At 42.2% G+C, this 19,041-nt stretch overlaps 1 protein-coding gene across 8 annotated transcripts in view; it reads left to right on the plus strand.

Moving 5' to 3' along the window:
- The window catches only part of Akap13 (A-kinase anchoring protein 13), a 289,605-nt gene that overhangs the window by 256,968 nt on the left and 13,596 nt on the right, over window positions 1–19,041 (plus strand). For 6 of the 8 annotated variants that reach the window (XM_029539287.1, XM_029539292.1, XM_029539297.1 and 3 more), the window contains 12 exons: window positions 967–1,033; window positions 4,438–4,573; window positions 6,030–6,142; window positions 6,701–6,853; window positions 7,510–7,760; window positions 9,283–9,408; window positions 9,521–9,638; window positions 10,702–10,950; window positions 13,031–13,107; window positions 13,757–13,938; window positions 14,091–14,173; window positions 17,058–17,252. In XM_029539287.1, the coding sequence (XP_029395147.1) occupies window positions 967–1,033; window positions 4,438–4,573; window positions 6,030–6,142; window positions 6,701–6,853; window positions 7,510–7,760; window positions 9,283–9,408; window positions 9,521–9,638; window positions 10,702–10,950; window positions 13,031–13,107; window positions 13,757–13,938; window positions 14,091–14,173; window positions 17,058–17,252 (1,750 nt within the window). The remainder of the gene's footprint in view (window positions 1–966; window positions 1,034–4,437; window positions 4,574–6,029; window positions 6,143–6,700; window positions 6,854–7,509; window positions 7,761–9,282; window positions 9,409–9,520; window positions 9,639–10,701; window positions 10,951–13,030; window positions 13,108–13,756; window positions 13,939–14,090; window positions 14,174–17,057; window positions 17,253–19,041) is intronic. The other 2 variants (XM_029539294.1, XM_029539296.1) reach the window with 2 other exon arrangements.

Consider the following 19,041-nt stretch of genomic DNA (forward strand, 5'->3'; position numbering starts at 1 on the left):
TCTCTCTCTCTCTCTCTCTCTCTTTCTTTCTTTCTTTCTTTCTTTCTTTCTTTCTTTCTTTCTTTCTTTCTTATGATTTGTACCTTACCCCTACTAGAACATAAGCAGGCAGACAGGAATCTTTGATGGATTAGTACAGTAGACTTGAGTACCTAGAATAGTGTCTGGTATGTGATAGAGACTTAAAATTAGAAAGACTGGATGGCAAAGTAGTCAGTAGGTACTCAGTGGGTGCTGTTGAAATGGGAAATGCATCCCAGATGTCCATTCGTTCTAGCATCTCCCTACTGCTTCTGTCACTCACCATCTGTCCGTGCACTCAATCTGTGATGTTCACTATCTGATAAGACTGTATGCATGGGGGTCTGTAGTACAATGACACAGAGAATGGCATCTCTTTTGTATATCATTATAATCTATATGGAGGCATTCATTTTCAGTTGGAAGTGATCTATTTCCTCTTAGAGATTTGTTGCACAGTAAATGCATCACTTTGTAATTTGTCAAAAGTATTTTTGTGCATGCTCTCACAAAATTTTACTAAAATTAGCTTCCTACCTAAGAATGTAACACTTTACAAATGCTAGTCATCAAAGAAACAAAAATGAACAGGGCACAGATGATCTCTTTAATAACTGACAGTACATTGGAGCTACAGACAGGTAATTTCTACAAGCCAGAAAAGACTCTGCAGACAGCTTTGGTATCTGTAGCAAAGAGAGAGTACTTAGATCATCTGGAAATGGAAGAATGCTTTGCCTACACAGATGACTGAAAAACATTCCTGGAATGGGTCTGGGGATACACCTAACCACTTATCTGCTGTGCATGATGAGCGCAAAGGATAAGCAAGTGGGGCGGGGCTGACCCAGCACAGTGTTCTCTTTTGACTCCAGGCTTCTGGAGACTTGATGGAAGATGAGTTTTCAGTGTGATCTGCATCTGTTTACCTTCTTTTCTCTTTAGCAGCCAAAAGGGAGCCTCCAGGCCCACGATACATCATCGCTACCCACAGTCATCATGAGAAACAAGTGTAAGTAGCTCACCACACCTCTCAGAAATGTACGCAGATGTTGTGTTCTAGACTTGATGCTTTTGCTTGCTTGTTATTCTTAATCAGGATTGTTGAGGATAGCCTACACTGCCTAGCAAGATCCTATACCTATTTTGTAATTTATTAGGTCACTAGCTTATCCTGCCACATTCAATGACCAACAACTTGCATTACACCGTCAAATCCTCCTTGAGGGAATCTGTCATAGTGTGTGCATCAGCTGAGAGGTGGACTAGAGTTCATATGTGTGAGCAAATTACTCCTGTGCAACTCAGTCTCCTCTTCAGCACCAGAGAAAATGGTTGGTTTCAGTACCTCAGAGCAGTGTGACTCAAATGAGATTTTACTGGTTAAACTTAATATAGCCCATGAAGTTATATAAATGATTCTTTTGCTGTTTTCTTTCCCAGGGTTCTCAAATGTTACACAAAACTGAGTAAATTATATTCTGTCATTCACACTTTTAAAAACTGTATGGGGGACTAGGAAAGTGACTTCGGCAAGTAAAGGTATCTGCTGCCAAGGCTGACTAGCTGAGTTCAGTCCCTGGACCAACATTGCAGAAGAGAACCAGCATCCACAAGTCGTCACACACACACACACACACACACACACACACACACACACACACACACACGTAAATTTTAATTTAAAACGCTGTTTTGGCTTGGATAAGAGAGCTGAGAAAATAAGAGTTTGCCTCCAAGCCTGGCAAAGTGAGTATAGTCATTAGAACCCATGTGATAGAGGAGAAAACCAGCTCCTACAGGTTGTCCTCTGGCTTCCATGTGGACTCTGTGGCACATGTGTGTACACATGCATGCAGAATACATTTTAAATCTAAAAACAAACCAAAACTAATCTTTACCATCTTGTATAAGATTTCCCTTTAGGTTGACAGCATTTTTCATTCATTCCCAATTCTCTAATTTCTGTGTAGTATATTAAGGCATGGCCTTCTGACCTGCTATATTTATAGTCATGTATATCTTTGAAAAAATCTGTTGATTTGTACATTGATACATTAAATTATGACATTGTACATTAAATGATGACTTATGCTTTTATATTATTTATTCACTTTGTCACTTTCAGAGTTATTGTAAGCTGTTGTTTCAGGCTGTTGCATGCTATACTTCATTAGCATACATTGTGTTTTAAGTCCAACTACTACCATAAATAATGCAGTGGTACTTATTTATGAGTTGACGTCATGGGAACCTCTGTGATACATTAACCAAGGCAGTGCTTTCAGCATCTTGCTGAAGAGTCAGTGCAGATTCTGAGATCCCAACTAGGCCTGTGAGTCAGACACTGTGGTAGAGCCCTGTGGCATGTGTTTCCATAGATCCTCCAGGTGATTTTGATGCCCACTCAGGCCTGGAAGCACTACCCTGTGCCTTCTTTCTCTTACATAGTTTCTGGCCAGTCTGTCTGCCCACAAAGAGTGAATTCCCTTTAGCCATATTAAGTCTGGTTCTCATCCATCTTTGAATGGAGTCAGCTACTAGACTGACACCCACTTCAGTCTGTCATCCAGCTTCCTCAGACAGTTACAGTCTTTAAACTTTTTTCTGTGGTATTACCAACTGTTTCAAAAGCATGTTTTCTTTCTCATCAGATAAAATAACTTTTTAAAATATCTTTTGCAAGCAAGGTCCCTTATATGGATTGCCTCTGACCCTTACAGATAACTGTTTATAATTTATGTTGATAATACTCTGTAGAGTATTGGGTTTTAGTATAAGATTTCTGTATATATAATATCTTTTAAGAACAGCCCCCCATTAGTGTTTATCTCCATCCTTCCACCTTGTCTCACCTTCTCCATCTGTAATAGCTCCCATTTTGCCTTTGACGCCCCCTTTTTTAATTTCACATGTGTAAACATGTAAGGCTGATTTTGTAGAATTATCTTACTAAACATATGAATCCCAATCCCAGCTGGTTCCCTTCAAATAAAAGAAAATCAGGCTGGAGAGATGGCTTAGTGCTTCCAAAGGTTCTAAGTTCAAATCCCAGCAACCATCCGTAATGAGATCTGACGCCCTCTTCTGATGTGTCTGAAGATAGGTACAGTGTACTTACATATAATAAATAAATAGAAATCTTTAAAAAAGAGTACAACTTCTGGAGCTAGTAGATGACTCAGTATGTAAAGTGCTTCTTGGACAATCATGAAGACCCAAGTTTGGGTTTGAACATGGTAGCATATGTATGTAATCCTAGATCTGGGGAGCAGAACAGGCTGATACCAAAGCTTACTCTTCCAGGCTAGCCAATTGGTAAACTACAGGTTCAATGATAAACACTCTCTCAACAACAAAAAAGAATTAGAGAAGCTACTGAGAAAGTCATCTCAACATGGACTGTCATAGGCAAGCACACATACACACACGAAAGCACAGTTGTGCATTCACATTGCATGTTTGTCTGTCTGTCTGTCCTCACTCTACTCTCTACTTCTCCTTTCTCCATTTTATACTAATACTACATGATTGTTTTTCCCTTCGTTCATATGGCTCTTCCCATTAATATCCTCTTTTCCTTCTAACTTTTCTACCCTCTCACTGTAATCTAAGAACTACTGTTTCTTCCTCTGACATTTTATTTCTCACTGGTCAGCTTTCTGAAACACTTAGGGTATGCTGTAGACTACCCTGAAGCATCTTCTCTGGGAGACCCCAGTCTTTCATTCCCTTTGTACTTCCTACAGCAAGGATCAGTAATATTGTAACCTGTTCCTGGTGTTCTAGTGTCTAAACAGATTTGGAATTAGAAATTAATTATTGTGTTATTATTTATTAAAGGTATCCTATAATGTTGTAAAAATTATACCAGTCCCCATATCTTATTTTTCTTAGCTTTTTACCCTCCTGGAAATAAACATATATAAAAACATATATCTGTGACAGGAGCTCACTTAGCAAGGAAAAATAATTTAGTGTTCACATGACAGTGTAGTCATTTTAGAATAGAGCTCCACTTTCCTCCTTGATCATGTTAAGGAAAACCATGAGAATCAATAACTGTGATATTAAACAGGTATTAATTTTTCTATATCCATAAACTCAAGAACTTGATCAAAATGCATGCTTTCAAATAATGAGCAGGGCTGGAGAGATAAGTCAGTGATTAGGAGAACTTGATGCTCTTCCTGAGGACCTGATGGAGTTTCCAGAGCTTCAAGTATGTGGTGGCCTGTGCCTTTAATCCCAGCACTTGGAGGGATCTCTGAGTTCAAGGATAGCCAAGGCTACACAGAAGGAGCTAATGTACTTAAAGCATTATATGTTTTTGTGGCTTCTGCTAGCTAAGTCAGCACTAGGGGTCTGGGGCTTGGAAAGGTGATACTTCGATTAATATCCTCTCTTCCCTTGCAGCTTCACAGCCCAAGGAGCGCCCTAGGTCTGCAGTCCTCTTGGCTGATGAGGCCACTGCTGCACCAATGTTTACTAACAGACGGTCCCAGCAGAGTGTCTCCCTCTCTAAAAGTGTCTCCATACAAAACATCACTGGGTAAGTGGGGTTAAAGAATTCACTGTTGACATCTGGGTGGCAAGAACATAATAATCCTTCATTTGACCAAAAAAAAAAAAAAAAAAAGAATTAGATATCTGTCCTCAGCTGTCACACTTTTGTAGTATTCAGATGAACCTGGTTGTACTTCTTTTTAAATCTGCTTTCTGTTCTTAACCTCTGAAGTCAGTTTATCATGGTGGTGAGTTCTGGGCTTTCAGCTCCAATTAGGTACCTTCTTGCTCATTTACATTGAGTTTCATTTCCAGACTCTTCAAACATTGCTGAGGCCATGGGTTGTTCAGCATTGACTTTTGGGTTATTAGCAAAGGAACTGGGATGCTGTTTGCTGTTTAGGGTAAAGTGCCCCCATACATCAAGTATGAGTCATCAAAACTATAGTACTTGACAACTCTTACATGCTTCCTGATTCAGACTAACCTGCTTTTGATTGTGCTGCGTCACCTCTGTGTAAGCTAATGTTTCCTCAAAACTAACATTTCACTCTTCGTTGTCTCTATTTTTATGTTCGCTAAAAGTCTTTTCGAAGTTGTAATGTTATCAAAACTCATTTGCACTGTGACTTTAAAACAGAGTACTAAAGAAAATTTGAAGTTCAAATGCATTTCACTTGCTGTTCCATTTACTGGTACCTACTGTGATAGCTTAAGGTGAAGTGAAAAAGCCCCGAAGAATATCATTTATCGGAGTGCTTATTAACATGCTAAGAAAGGTGTATTTTTTAAAGGGGAGGGGGAGTAATTATGTAATATTTCTTTAAATGACTGTTTTATTTGTATGGGTCTTTTGCCCACAAGCATGTCTATGCTTCGTGTGTATATCTGGTGCCTGTGGAGGCTAGAAAAGGGTATTAGATCCCCTGGAACTTGAGTTACCAGTGGTTGTCAGCTGCCATACTGGTACTGGGAATCAACCTTGTGATCTTAGCCTGTGAGCCATCTCTCCAGCACCTATCATAAATTGTAAATTTTTTCTATATAGTATGTGCATGATTTAAGGGGGAAAAAAACTTACCTTGCTGTGTACCTTTTTTTAAGCCTCAAAAGTTGGGCTAAAGCTGGGCATGGTGGCCCACGCCTTTAATCCCAGCACTCGGGAGGCAGAGGCAGGCNGATTTCTGAGTTCGAGGCCAGTCTGGTCTACAAAGTGAGTTCCAGGACAGCCAGGGCTATACAGAGAAACCCTGTCTCAAAAAACCAAAAAAAAAAAAAAAAAAAAAAAAAAGTTGGGCTAAGATTGAGTTTGCAATGATTCTTTTAAACTTTTTAATAATTCTTCATTTTGCTCTGAACCTGAGTAATTTGTCTTGAATTATAAACCTACATCTAGCTGTTATTTTAGAGGGTCTTTTTTTTTTTTTTAAGGATTCACGAAAGAATATATGTCAGAGTTTATCAGAACCTATTTGACAGTGCATCTTTCTTTTTGTCTTTAGAGTTGGCAATGATGAGAACATGTCAAACACCTGGAAATTTCTGTCTCATTCAACAGACTCATTGAATAAAATCTGCAAGGTCAATGAGTCAACAGAATCCCTTACTGATGAGGGTAAGAGGAAATTTTGGCCCCTTTTTCTAAATGTCTGTAAAGATTCAGTGTATGTCCTAGCATACTGTTACCAAATAGCAGTGCCTGCTCTCCCTGCCACCCCACCAAGAGTCTAAATTGCCTATCAAGCATCATACACAACACATGCAGTGTCAGTCGAGCCTGTCCTGTTGTTGACTGTTCATTGAAGGGAACTCTGATACTCATGTAGGCATACTCTAGTGCTGACGCTTCCCCTCCCCGAACCTCTGCACACATTCAGTTCTGTGTCTGTACAGTTGTGAGCCTACTCAGATAAATGTTGCAGCTCGCAAAGATAGCGGGACTTCATGTCTCAACTTGACAAAGGGATTGTTTAAGTCTTGCTTGATTTGCGTGATGTTTATCATTTCTAATTTGATATTGATCCTGTCTGGTATCAGGTATGTTCTCTTTGAGGATCCTCTACACTAATACAGAGAATCTGTCTTATGAACTTGTGTATCGCCTAGAGGAAGATCCAGAATTTTAGAGGTCAGAAACCCACAATCCTGAGGTTCTTTTTTTCTGTATTTTGAGGAGTAGGTACAGACATGAATGAAGGACAGCTGATGGGAGATTTTGAAAGTGACTCTAAACAGCTAGAAGCAGAGTCATGGAGCCGGACAGTGGACAGCAAGTTCCTTAAACAGCAGAAGAAAGATGTGGTCAAGCGACAGGAAGTGATTTACGGTGAGGTGCTTCATTGCTTTGCCTATATTTGGTCTACACTATCCAACTTGCATGCCAGTGAGGGTTATCAAGAGGCAGAAAAAAACCCTTCTCTATTGCAGGGCAAGAACTTGAAAAGAAGTTGCCCTGTCCAGCACATTTAATTGATGATTGTTAGGCTGTAGAAAATAAATTTTGAATATGCAGCCTCATAAAGGTTTTCATTAAAAGCACTGAGGTGAGGAGACATGATACAGCTCATGTCCTTGTGGTCTTTTGCCCTTTGGTGCCCCATTCTGCTGTCTCTGATTCCAGTCAGTAGTTTGTTTATTATATGCTTGGTTGCACAGCAGTCCCCAAAAGAGCTGTTTTCTAAAAACACATCTCAGTTCTTGAGCTACAGTGACATAGCAGTTGTTCCTAGGAAGCGGGTTCACAGTAAATGAGAGGGACCGGGTCTAATGAAGACTTGCTTAGAGACAATAAGAGACTGTCGGAATTCAGTGGCCTGTCAACTGAAGATGAGCTCAGGTCAGTTAAGCAGCAGAGCAGTGAGATGCCAGCTCAGGGGAAGCAGACAACTGTTTGCTCAGCTTCAGGGTTTCCGTCAGGCACTACGCTAACCTTATGAGCTTAACTGGTGATCTCTGAGAGACCCTTCATCTCTCTTCTCATAGAGTTGATGCAGACAGAGTTACATCACATCCGCACACTCAAGATCATGAGTGACGTGTACAGCCGGGGCATGATGACAGATCTGCTCTTTGAGCAGCAGACGGTGGAAAAGCTGTTCCCCTGCTTGGATGAGTTGATCAGTATCCACAGCCAGTTCTTTCAGAGAATCCTGGAGCGGAAAAAGGAGTCCCTTGTGGATAAAAGTGAAAAGAACTTTCTCATCAAGAGGATAGGGGACGTGCTTGTCAGTCAGGTGAGCAGCGGGGAGGTCTTGGGTTCTTCTCATGCTGGTGGGTCGAGAGAAGCTTTGTAACTCTGGATCCCTGCTTGTACGTCTCAGCTCTACTGTTTGTCTTAGCAGATTGGAGTAATCAAACCCTGGATTTCCTTTTCTGTAAAATAAAGAAAGCAGAGTGTCTCCGTTTATGCTACTTTTTAGAAAGTTAAGTGCACACATAATGAAGTATGTAGTAAAAGGTTTTTCTTTCTTCAACTCCATATAATCATCAGAAACAAAAGGATATTTGTTAGAAGTCTTCAGCTTTCCCTGTGGCTCATCTGAAAAGGATCTTGTCTGTCTTCAGACCACCCGAAACTTAAGCAATACACTGTCTGAAACACTATAAAATGTGTTACTTTTTTTCAGAATATGATTTGATTTCAGTCCTGCTCCAAAGAAACTCAGCAAAAAAGTATAGCTTTATTTTTCAATGTATATCATAGGCAGCCTTTGATGTTTATTTTTAAGATGTTTTTGGAAAAGGAAATGTTGCTAGTACACATTAACAGATAAGAATATCACACACATGTGACTACATCTTTCTCCCTCACCAAATCACTGCTTCTACATAGATTCAGAAGCTTAATTCCTGGAACAGCCAAATGAGAATTGGATTTGGCTGGGGGCAGTACTAGGGATTGAACCAAGGGCTCATACATGGTAGGTCAGCATCCCACTACTGAGCTGCATCCCCAGCCCTGTGTTTGCTTTTATTCTGAGGCTATCTCAGCCTCCCAAGGAACTTACATTACAGGCTTGTCTAGAACTAGAAATCCTGTTCTCTAGTATATCCTTCAGTCCATATTCCTCGCTTGATAATTTTATTAGTACAATCAGTCATTCTAAAAGGATTTGCTGCCTATTAAATGCCAGGGGTAGAACTGTACAGCTGAATATTACATAGGTTTCTACCTTAAGGAAATCTGTAAAAAACAGGTATGATGCAAATAAGTGTCTGTTCCATGTGAGATACTTGCATCTGGCAAATTGGAAATTGAATAGTCCTATTCAATAATGAACTTAATGTGCGGCCCTACAAATGAAGAACCATCTTCCCCAACATAGTCTGTTTCTCTCTTTCTGCCTTCAGGACTACATAGATATCTCGACTTGTATTATCATGTGTAGTTGCTAGTATTTGTACACTCCCTTAGTAAGATCGTTGATGATAGGACTGTGATACTCATTTGTTCTGCACAAGACGATTGGATTCAACCTTTTAGGGCATCTGGCTTATGTCATAGTTCTACTTCTGCCTCTCCACTGTGAGGGAAGAAACCTACATGAGAAATTTCAAGTCTCCTGAAATCTCAGTGTTTAACCTTTTGATAAAGTGTATTTGGCAAAGTGCTGTTCCATTCCATCATGGTGTGCATGTGGGTGCAGGGGGAGATGGGTGTAAGGAAGCGCTCTTGGTTTTTACAATGAGACTGGAAACTTTCTACAGAATTATACCCTGAATTGTGATGTGCCTCCTGTTCTCTTTCTCGAGCAGTTCTCAGGTGAGAATGCAGAGCGCTTAAAGAAGACATACGGCAAGTTCTGTGGCCAGCACAACCAGTCTGTCAACTACTTCAAAGACCTCTACACCAAGGATAAGCGGTTCCAAGCCTTTGTGAAGGTACCGACCTGAAAGCAAGCGTCCCCATCATGGGCAGGAGCACAAGCACACCATTTTGGCTAGAGCCACCTTCCTTCATGTGGTGACTAACAGTTTATTCACTCCTTTGCAGAAGAAGATGAGCAGTTCAGTAGTAAGAAGGCTGGGAATTCCAGAGTGCATATTACTTGTAACTCAGAGGATCACCAAGTACCCAGTTTTATTCCAAAGGATACTACAATGTACCAAAGGTGAGTCTCCTTGTACACTCAGATCTAGATAGTGCTAGAAACCACTGTAGCAGCTCTATCATACTCTAGCAGACCTACTAGAGTGCCTGTGCTTATGTCAGTGATTGTTTGTTTATTTGTGGGCACAAGTTCTCACTCTGGCCTAGGCTGGCCTCAAAATCACAGCAGTTCTTCCTTCAATATCCCCAAAAAGTTCTGAGATTACAGGTGGGAGGCACTGTACCGAGCATCTGTAGTTTATCTTGAAAGTATCTTTTCATGACTATTTATTTTGTTGACATTTTTAGTTTTTTGAGGGCACAGTTTACCCTCAAAGGCATTCCTGCTCAGCCTCCCAGTGCTGAGACTATAGGGAAACAAAACTGCAAGTGTAAGGCCTGTAAGACTTAGAGTAGATTCCAGTGAGGCCTGGTATGGAGGAGGCAAACACTGAACCCACTGGAGGCACAGCTGAGTGCTAGAGCGCTTCCTGGATATGTACAAGGCCCTGGACTCTCTTCCTGGAATCCAGACTTGTATCATGAAATCACTACAACCCAGGTAATAGATGATACCAAGCAGAGACCGTGTATTGGTTCTGTTAAAACGTTAAGTGCCCTGAGCACTAGTTCTGGTAAAGTTGGCTTGGTCAGTAGTCCCACCATTTCTTCCCATAAGTGCTAAAATTGTTACTCTGTTCTGTTTAATAATCCGTATGTAGTAGTGTGATAGTTTCTCTCAGCTAATGCTTCTCCTAGGCCGTTACTTCAGTTACATTAACGGTTACCAGGCAGTAGCATTAAATAGTAAGTAGAGATGTAACTGAGGGTAGTTATTCACCTCTGCTGCCCTCTCTCCCTAAAACATTGGGTTCTTTTATTTTGGGGCATATAATTGCATATCATCCATAGCATTGAGAATTTCTAATGTCCTTTGGTAGCTGGAAAGACAGGCGTGTGACTTGACATGTTGGCGCCAGTGTGAAAGGGTAATAAACAACAAAGGGAATGTAATGATGCAGACTCCTCCCCTTTTGCTCTGTGCACAAGGAGCCATTAAAGTAGAGTTGGTCTTCTCTCCCAAGACAATGAAGTGGAGCAGGAAGACCTCACTCAGTCCTTGAGCCTAGTGAAGGATGTGATTGGAGCCGTGGACAGCAAAGTGGCAAGTTACGAAAAGAAAGTGCGTCTCGGTGAGATTTACACAAAGACGGATAGCAAGTCGATCATGAGAATGAAGAGTGGGCAGATGTTCGCCAAGGAGGACCTGAGACGGAAAAAGCTGGTGCGTGATGGGAGTGTGTTTCTGAAGAGCACAACAGGAAGGCTGAAAGGTAAGACTGCGTCCATGCCTGAGCCTGGGGAGAAGAGGAAACATCCAGACACCACGCAGGGTGACAACAGGAAGCAGACTGTTGGGGAAGACATACTCCCCCAGAGAGGTGCCGAGTGGCCATTGTGGGATCAGGGTCAGTGGCAGAATTGTCTGAGTCAGGGACTGTGAGTCTGTGAGGCTGACAGTTCATCTTTTCCAAAGCCCTTCTGAGACCTTAGAGAAAGGCAAGTCTCACTTACTTTAACTAGGTTCATTATGACTTTATGATATTCGTGTCTTTCATTTTTCTCTAAAGCAAAATAGATTTGTTAAAGGTTTCTCATTTGTTTTTATTAGTTCTAGCTTTTCATTGATCACCTATGATAATTGAAGGAAGTTAGGGGATGGTTGTTTTTTTTTTTTAATTCAACAGTGCATCTTACCTTTTATCAACCCTTTCCTGGATAGACATCCTGCCTATGTAAGCTCTAACTTCCCAACACCTGCACATAGGTATTCCTGCCACAGTCCTGGACTCCATGGGCTGAGGATCTGCACAGTCCCCTGTTGCTCTGTTGTCACAATAGCACTCAGATATCAGGAGGAATATTCCCTTCCCTGCCTCAGGGACGTGATGGTGCCAATAGGTGTCTGCTGCCAAGCCCACAGGTACCCCTAGCATAGCTTTAACATGCTTAGGAGACAGTACAGAAGTCCCTGCCAGGCAACTGGCTTCTGACATTCGAGAGAGAGGTGCTTGTTCGCCAGTGTAGTGGGTGCTAGAATGAGAGGAAGGAGGACTGGCAGAGAGGTAAGGCTTGAAGGATGAAGAGAAGGATAATACTGGAGGTTAGAAAGCATGGCATCAGGAGGGCTGGAGAGCCCAGAGAGACTTCAGAGAGTGATAGGAGATAAGAAACTGCTGGGATCCAGCTGCCAAGGTGCCCTGCACATGCTCAGGAGTTGGCACTTGATGCTCTTGCTGGTTGTAGGACATGAAGTAGGCTCACAATGGAAAGGTTTCACATGGAGAAAGGGTGAATTCAGTGTTATGTGTTTGGTTTTTTTGTTTGTTTTGTTGCTTGTTTGTTTTTTCAACATAACTATGGGTAGTATAGAGTATACTGGAAGTCACAACGGCATTGGAACTGTGGGGGTATTTCAGAAAGCACACACCAATGCCTGTACAACAGTGGAGAAAAAAGCATGGATAGTTTTTAAAGTGTCCCTCTCCACTAGTGAGCAGTGTTTCAGATACCTTGTGATGAGCCTGAATGAAGGCATGCCTTTCTTCCAGCCCAATTTCTAGAACTCACATAAAAAGACAGATACAGTGATGCATACCTATAACCTGGGTAAGAAGGGCATCAGTTAGAGACAGGAAGATCCCCAAAACTTACTGTCTAGCTTGTTCAGCCAAAATATGACAAGTCCCAGCCAGGTTCAGTAAAAGGAACTTGTTTTAAAAATAAGGTAAAAAGAGTGGCAGAGGGAGACACTCAAAGTCAACTTCTGGAAGACAGACAGATACAAGATGTATCTTTGCAGGACTGGTCCCTTAACCTCCTCTGAGATAAGGCTTAGAAAGTGCCTAAAATGCTGTTAGGGTGGAGGCAGTTATTTGCTTTGCCACTCACTTTGTATGTTTGAATCCTCTGCTCTATGAGTCAAGTAATGTCCCTTAAAACATCACAGGAAGGAGAAGCAGCAGGTGACACATCGATTTACAAGGTGTGAATTTCTCATTTCTCCATGCACCAGTATCTTAAAAGGATTCATATTGTTGTCCAGTTTTGATCTGAAATTCATATTCTGTCTTCTTATTCCTAATGGAGAAAGCTAGGGTTTCACTGTGTTTAATACTATTGTTATATTTACTGCAGAAAACAACAATTCTCTGAAGATTTGTAAAATGCTAGATGGTATAGTTCATTAAAGATAACAAAATAAGTTCGAAGACTTTAAAAATAGAATAAAGCACCTCTAAATTCTAGTGCACAGCTCTGAATCCTGCAGCCTTGCAGACAATTGGGGGAGGGTGGTTGCTGAACCTGATTTCATGACAAGTTTGTCTTTCTCTTTCCCACTCTACTTTGCAGAGGTTCAAGCAGTTCTACTCACTGACATTTTAGTTTTCCTTCAAGAAAAAGACCAGAAATACGTGTTTGCATCATTGGTAAGCTGAATTCTTTCTTTCTTCTGTTTGAAATGTCATATTCAGACCAGCTAGATTGGATGTAAGTATAGCCAGCTAGCATTATTATGTCTGTCATATGGCTTTGGCTCACCTGGCCACTGAAAACCACATGACTCCTGACAGATGACTCCTCTGAATAATTTCTTACATGCCTCTGTCATGTTTTTCTTATTACTTCTTTCCACTGGAAAGTTATTTTTATGCTCCTTCATAATCTTTTTGAATGCCCTGAACATTTGGTGATTTGGTCACAGTAGAAATCCATTTGTGGCCGGGCGTGGTGGCGCACGCCTTTAATCCCAGCACTCGGGAGGCAGAGGCAAGCGGATTTCTGAGTTCGAGGCCAGCCTGGTCTACAAAGTGAGTTCCAGGACAGCCAGGGCTATACAGAGAGACCCTGTCTCAAAAAAACCATAAAAAAAAAAAAAAGAAAAGAAAAGAAATCCATAAATCCATTTGTGGACTATGTCTCCAGATTCATCATGCAGAAAACAGCTTGCACAAAATTGAGTAGAATGATGAAACATTTCTCTGGAAGCTGGGAGAGCTTTTGGAGGAGGGTTAAAGTGATTTTATTTTGTTTACTCAGTCATATGCACGTCTTATATTTGCCTCCTGCTCTGTCCAGGACCATAAGTCAACAGTGATCTCCTTAAAGAAGCTGATTGTAAGAGAAGTGGCCCATGAGGAGAAAGGCCTGTTCCTCATCAGTATGGGGGTGAAAGATCCAGAGATGGTGGAGGTCCATGCAAGCTCCAGAGAGGAGCGGAATAGCTGGATTCAAATCATTCAGGACACAATCAACTCCCTGTGAGTGAGCCTTTTCCACTCTCCTCTTACCTCCATGTGTCTTCCTGAGGACATGCAGTGACCACATAACTGACATCATAGGCATGTTTGTTTGTTTGTTTGTTTGTTTGTTTGTTTGTTTGTTTCACCCTGCTTTATTTCGGTTATGTCAGGAATAGAGATGAAGATGAAGGGATTCCCAGTGAGAATGAAGAAGAAAAGAAATTGTTGGATACCAAAGCCCGGGAGTTAAAAGGTAATGGAAATGGAACATCAGTAAGAATAGTCAAGAGGGTCTGGAGAGATGCCTCAGTGGTTAAGATCACTGGTTACACTTGCAGAAGATCTGGATTCAATTCCAAGCACTCACTGGCTATTCACAACTGTCTGTAACTCTAGCTCCAGGGGATATGATGCCCTCTTCTGGTGTCTCTGGCCAGCAGGCATGGATGTGAGGTACTGACATACATACAGGCAAAACATACATACATACATGTGAGGTACTGACATACATACAGGCAAAACATACATACATACACACACACACAAGCACACAGCCCATCCCTAGGAAAGTGTCTGTGGTTTTGAACACAGGTGACTTTGTTCATGCCGTATGTCATAGTCATAGCTAAGGTTAAAACGAAAAAGATATTTGGGAGTTATCCAGTTAGTCCATTCTACTCTTTGCATTCCCTGGCCTTCTTGGCTGTTATCCTCACAGATGAACTGTGAGATGGCTCAGGGAAAAGGGACTCAACTGTTGGAGGAGTTCTCAGTTACCCACTAGTGTTTCATGTAGTCTTGTCTGCCTCCCATTGTGTAGATGACACAGTTGAAACCCTCAAAGGCCAAACATCCCAGGGCTAAATGTGTGTGTGCTTAATGACTGAGCTGGAATCTTATCTGTTTTCTGTTTGTTGTGAGACAAATCTTGATATGTATTCCTGACTGTCCTTAATTCTGGATCCTCCATCCTCACCTCTAGCCCCCTCTCATTAAAACAGTGGAGCCTGGTAGTCTTCTTGTCTTTACTATATATTAGTTGAATTTTCTAAAAACTTCTTTGGGTAGAAATAAGACCAGGATTTGAGTGAACAGAGTTTAGTGACACCATTCTGTTATACTGATGGGTGGGAGAGGAGAAAAAATGGTTAACTTCAGGCCCCCATTATATCAAGTCTATTAGCCTGTTGGGATGACAAGGATAAAATCTTCCCTAACATTTGTTGTGCAGTTGGCTAGATGATATATAAATGAGTGACAAAACACAGATTGGTCTGTCTGGTATGTCACATAAAGTATGTGGCATCTGCTCATTCTGCCTCCGTAAGTCTCACAAAACCTGCTGCATAAATTACATCTGAAAAAAAAATTATCTTGCTTCCAAAGGATAGATACATGGAAAAGAACTTGAGAGCCGGGCATGGTGGCGCACGCCTTTAATCCCAGCACTCGGGAGGCAGAGGCAGGCGGATTTCTGAGTTCGAGGCCAGCCTGGTCTACAGAGTGAGTTCCAGGACAGCCAGGACTACACAGAGAAACCCTGTCTCGAAAAAAAAACNAAAAAAAAAAAAAAAAAAGAACTTGATCTGTGTGCCAGGAGTGGTGGGTCTACGTGTCTAAAGGGTCAGGGCAATGGTGAGAGCTGAGACCTGTAAAGGGAATAGGGTGCTGCACTCTCAATGTAACTGTTTTCAAGGTCTGAGCCCTTTCAGGAGAATTGCTTGAGGAAGTAGAGGTGCTTCTGGACCACTCGGGAAGTCTGTAGGATAAGTTAGTGAGAGATGAGTAGGTAAGCAGACAGGTGAAGAAATAAGGTTGTTAATCAAAATGTTACATCCAGCCTCAACCAGAGATGCCTGTCGGCGAAGAACAGTAGTGAATGCAGAGATGCATGGCTGTTCAAAGTGCAGAGAATAAGTTAGTGACAATTGAGTGCTCAACCCTGAGCAAAGCATTTATTCCACTCCCTCTGAGGCTCTGGGAGCATTGTGGAAGAAGAGCTAAAAAAGAAATGTAAGAGCTTCAAGACAGGGAGAAGCGCTATGAATGTTGGCTTATGGACATGACACAGTGGTTACGGTCAGCACTCCACAGCAGCTGTGGCTACCGTTAGTGGGCCCCAAGAGTAAAGATCAGGGCTAGGGGCTCTACCCTTCCCTGCTGATGGAACTGGGAGGAAGGGCAGTTGTGGTCTTAAGGTCCATTGAGGAGCTCATCAGACTCACAATGGTGATCTTAGTTAAACTCAGTCACAGAAGGATAAAACAGCAAGTCATGACTGTAGGAAGATGACCTGGGCTCAGATACTAGAGGTAGGAAAGAAATTAGGGTAAAAGAATACACTTTAGACATGTATGAAATTGCCAAAGAACAAATTAAAAATACCAACTAGACAGCTGGATGTGAGTGATGGGACAGGATAGACAAAGATACCGGTTTACCAAGCTGGGTAACCTGAAAGATAGAGTGCTAAGGAAGAAACCGTAAACTAGAGGTCAGTCACCTGGAAGATTCGTTTTTGCTATCCTGATAGTACCCTCTTGGTTGAGATACTCATGTGATAGTTGACACAGTGGTCTGATGTTCAGAAAATAATGTAAATTTAAGGGTGCTTGCTAGGGATAATCAGCATATGGGAGGCAGTTGACAGAGAGTGTGAGCCCCAGGAGGAAAATGTGTAGGGTGTAGAGGACAGTCCAGCAATATTACTCCATCACAGATGGAGGACCCATAAAATGCCCCCATGGAAGAAACTGATATCCTCAGGGCAGCACAGGTAGGGTGTTTCAGAAAGAGGGAATAAATATCCATGTGGGAAAAGACCTAAAATAAGTAACTCTTTAGGGTCTGTAATTAAGGTGGTTGCAGGAACGTGGCACCAATGCCAGAGTGTGGTAAAGAGAGCTGCAGTCAGGAAGGGAGCAGAGACAAAGTACAGAGCAGTTACATCAGAAGTGCTCCTGCTTCACAGAACAGAACCCAGGGCAGCTTTACAAAGTACAGAAGGGATGCTCAGGATGGGAGGCATCTCCTGTCGTGGCCCTTCCCCTAACTACCACAAGGTGGTGCTCGTCTCCCGGTCATCTTGTGATCCACAACTCCAGACAAGTTAAGTGGTTTCTCCATTTGTCCTGCAGAACAGCTTCAGCAGAAGGACCAGCAGATCCTCCTCTTGCTGGAAGAGAAGGAGATGATTTTCCGGGACATGACTGAGTGCAGCACTCCCTTGCCTGAAGATTGTTCCCCAACGCACAGCCCGAGAGTGCTCTTCCGCTCCAACACAGAGGAGGCTCTCAAAGGAGGACCGCTGATGAAAAGTGCAATAAGTGAAGGTAATTAACACGCACTTTGGCCCCTCCTGCGTGCACACTAATGTCCTCTGCCAGTTTCTGCTGTTAATAACTAAAGCACCAGAATAAAAAACTGCCCAGTATCAGTGTAGTAACTTGTCATGTAACTATCCCTTATAACCACCATGCAGGCTAAGAAATAAAATGTGGCAGATACCCTGAAAGCCTTTGCATGTCCCCGTCATATCTAACTTCCTCCTTAACAGGAGCAGCTTCCCTAACGTGCATTAATAATCACTTAAGTATTTCCCCCTCCTTTCTGGTTTTATTTTTTAAGTTATGTTAATGTATTTACTGTGCGTGTGAGGGGGAATCCACACTGTGATGTGGACATGAAGGTTAGAGGACAGCTTGGAAAGTCTGTTCTCTCCACCATGTACAGCCCAGAGATCAAACTTAGGCCATCAGGCATGGCCCCATGGTGAATGCCTTGACCTGCCATCTTAGTCAGGATTATTACTGCTAAGAGGAAACACCATGACCAAAAGCAAGTTGGGGAAGAGAGGGTTTATTTGGCTTACACCTCCACATCACTGTTCATCATCATGGGAAGTCAGGGCAGAAGCCTGGAGGCAGGAGCTGACTCAGAAGCCACGGAGGAGTCCTGCTTGCTGGCTTGCTGGCTGGCCCACAGCCCCATCTTACAGAAGCATTTTCTCAATTGAGGTTCCTTTCTCTCAAATAAGTTTAGTTTGTGTCAAATTGACATAAAACTACCCTTGCATGCCTGCTGAGCCATCCTACCAGCCCGCATCCCCATGTTTGCCCTGCACTTTATCCTTGGAGTAGTTGAGCTTTTTGAACCATGGGTTGGAGTTTTCCATATGGTACTTTCTGTCCTCTAGCTCTTTCAGTCACTGCTGGTTTCAAAAGCTGCATTACTCAGACTTGATGAATTTGATAATGTGTGTTCCTGTGGTGCTGATTCTTTCCCAGGGAAATATCAGGTCCTAGGTGGTCCTTTTTCTGCGGAATAGGAACCAAGGGATAGAAGGCTGAATGGGGGGGGGGGGTCCTTTGTGTGCCGGTTTTCAAGATAATAAACTGGTTTGTGCCAGTCCTCTGCTAGTACCTGCACTGCCTTGTACACATGTCATGAAACTGCAGTTGTAGCTCAGAGATAGAGCTCTGCATGTGACAGGGGCCTTGTGATCAGTCACCAGCCCCAAAATAAACTTACTATGGATTCATGGGTTGTAGATCTCTAAGCATTTCCCAACCTCATTTAAAACTAGTGTCCCCCACTGGCCACAGTGCAGAGCTTGCTTGCTGGAGTTAAGGAATTCATTCCTTCAAGAGTTCTGGTCTCTTTTAGTGAAAAATATATTAAGATCACAATCTAGGAACCAGGGATAGTATAGTAGTTGCTGCGAGGTTTTAGTCATTACTGTGTTGTCCTTTTCAGTGGATGGAGCTAATCAAATTACAAATTACAGGTTGCCTTTTTTATTTTAGAACCTTATCACTTACAAATGTCTGTCTGTTTTCCACACTGAGTATTCTTTCTCAAGTATACCCATATTATAGAATTAGAATAGCCTCTATTGGGTCGATAAGATGGCTTAGTTTAGGCTTAGTTTGCACTTACTGCAAAGTGATGACCTGAGTTGATTCCCAGAAGCCACATAATAAAAGGGCCTCCACACCCTCCTTGATATGCATGGGCCACCACACACACACACACACACACACACAGAAAGAGAGAGAGAGAGAGAGAGAGAGAGAGAGAGAGAGAGAGAGAGAGAGAGGAGAGGAGAGGGAGGGAGGGGAG

The sequence above is a fragment of the Mus pahari genome, chromosome 1 (genome assembly GCF_900095145.1).
Source record: "Mus pahari chromosome 1, PAHARI_EIJ_v1.1, whole genome shotgun sequence".
NCBI lineage: Eukaryota > Metazoa > Chordata > Mammalia > Rodentia > Muridae > Mus > Mus pahari.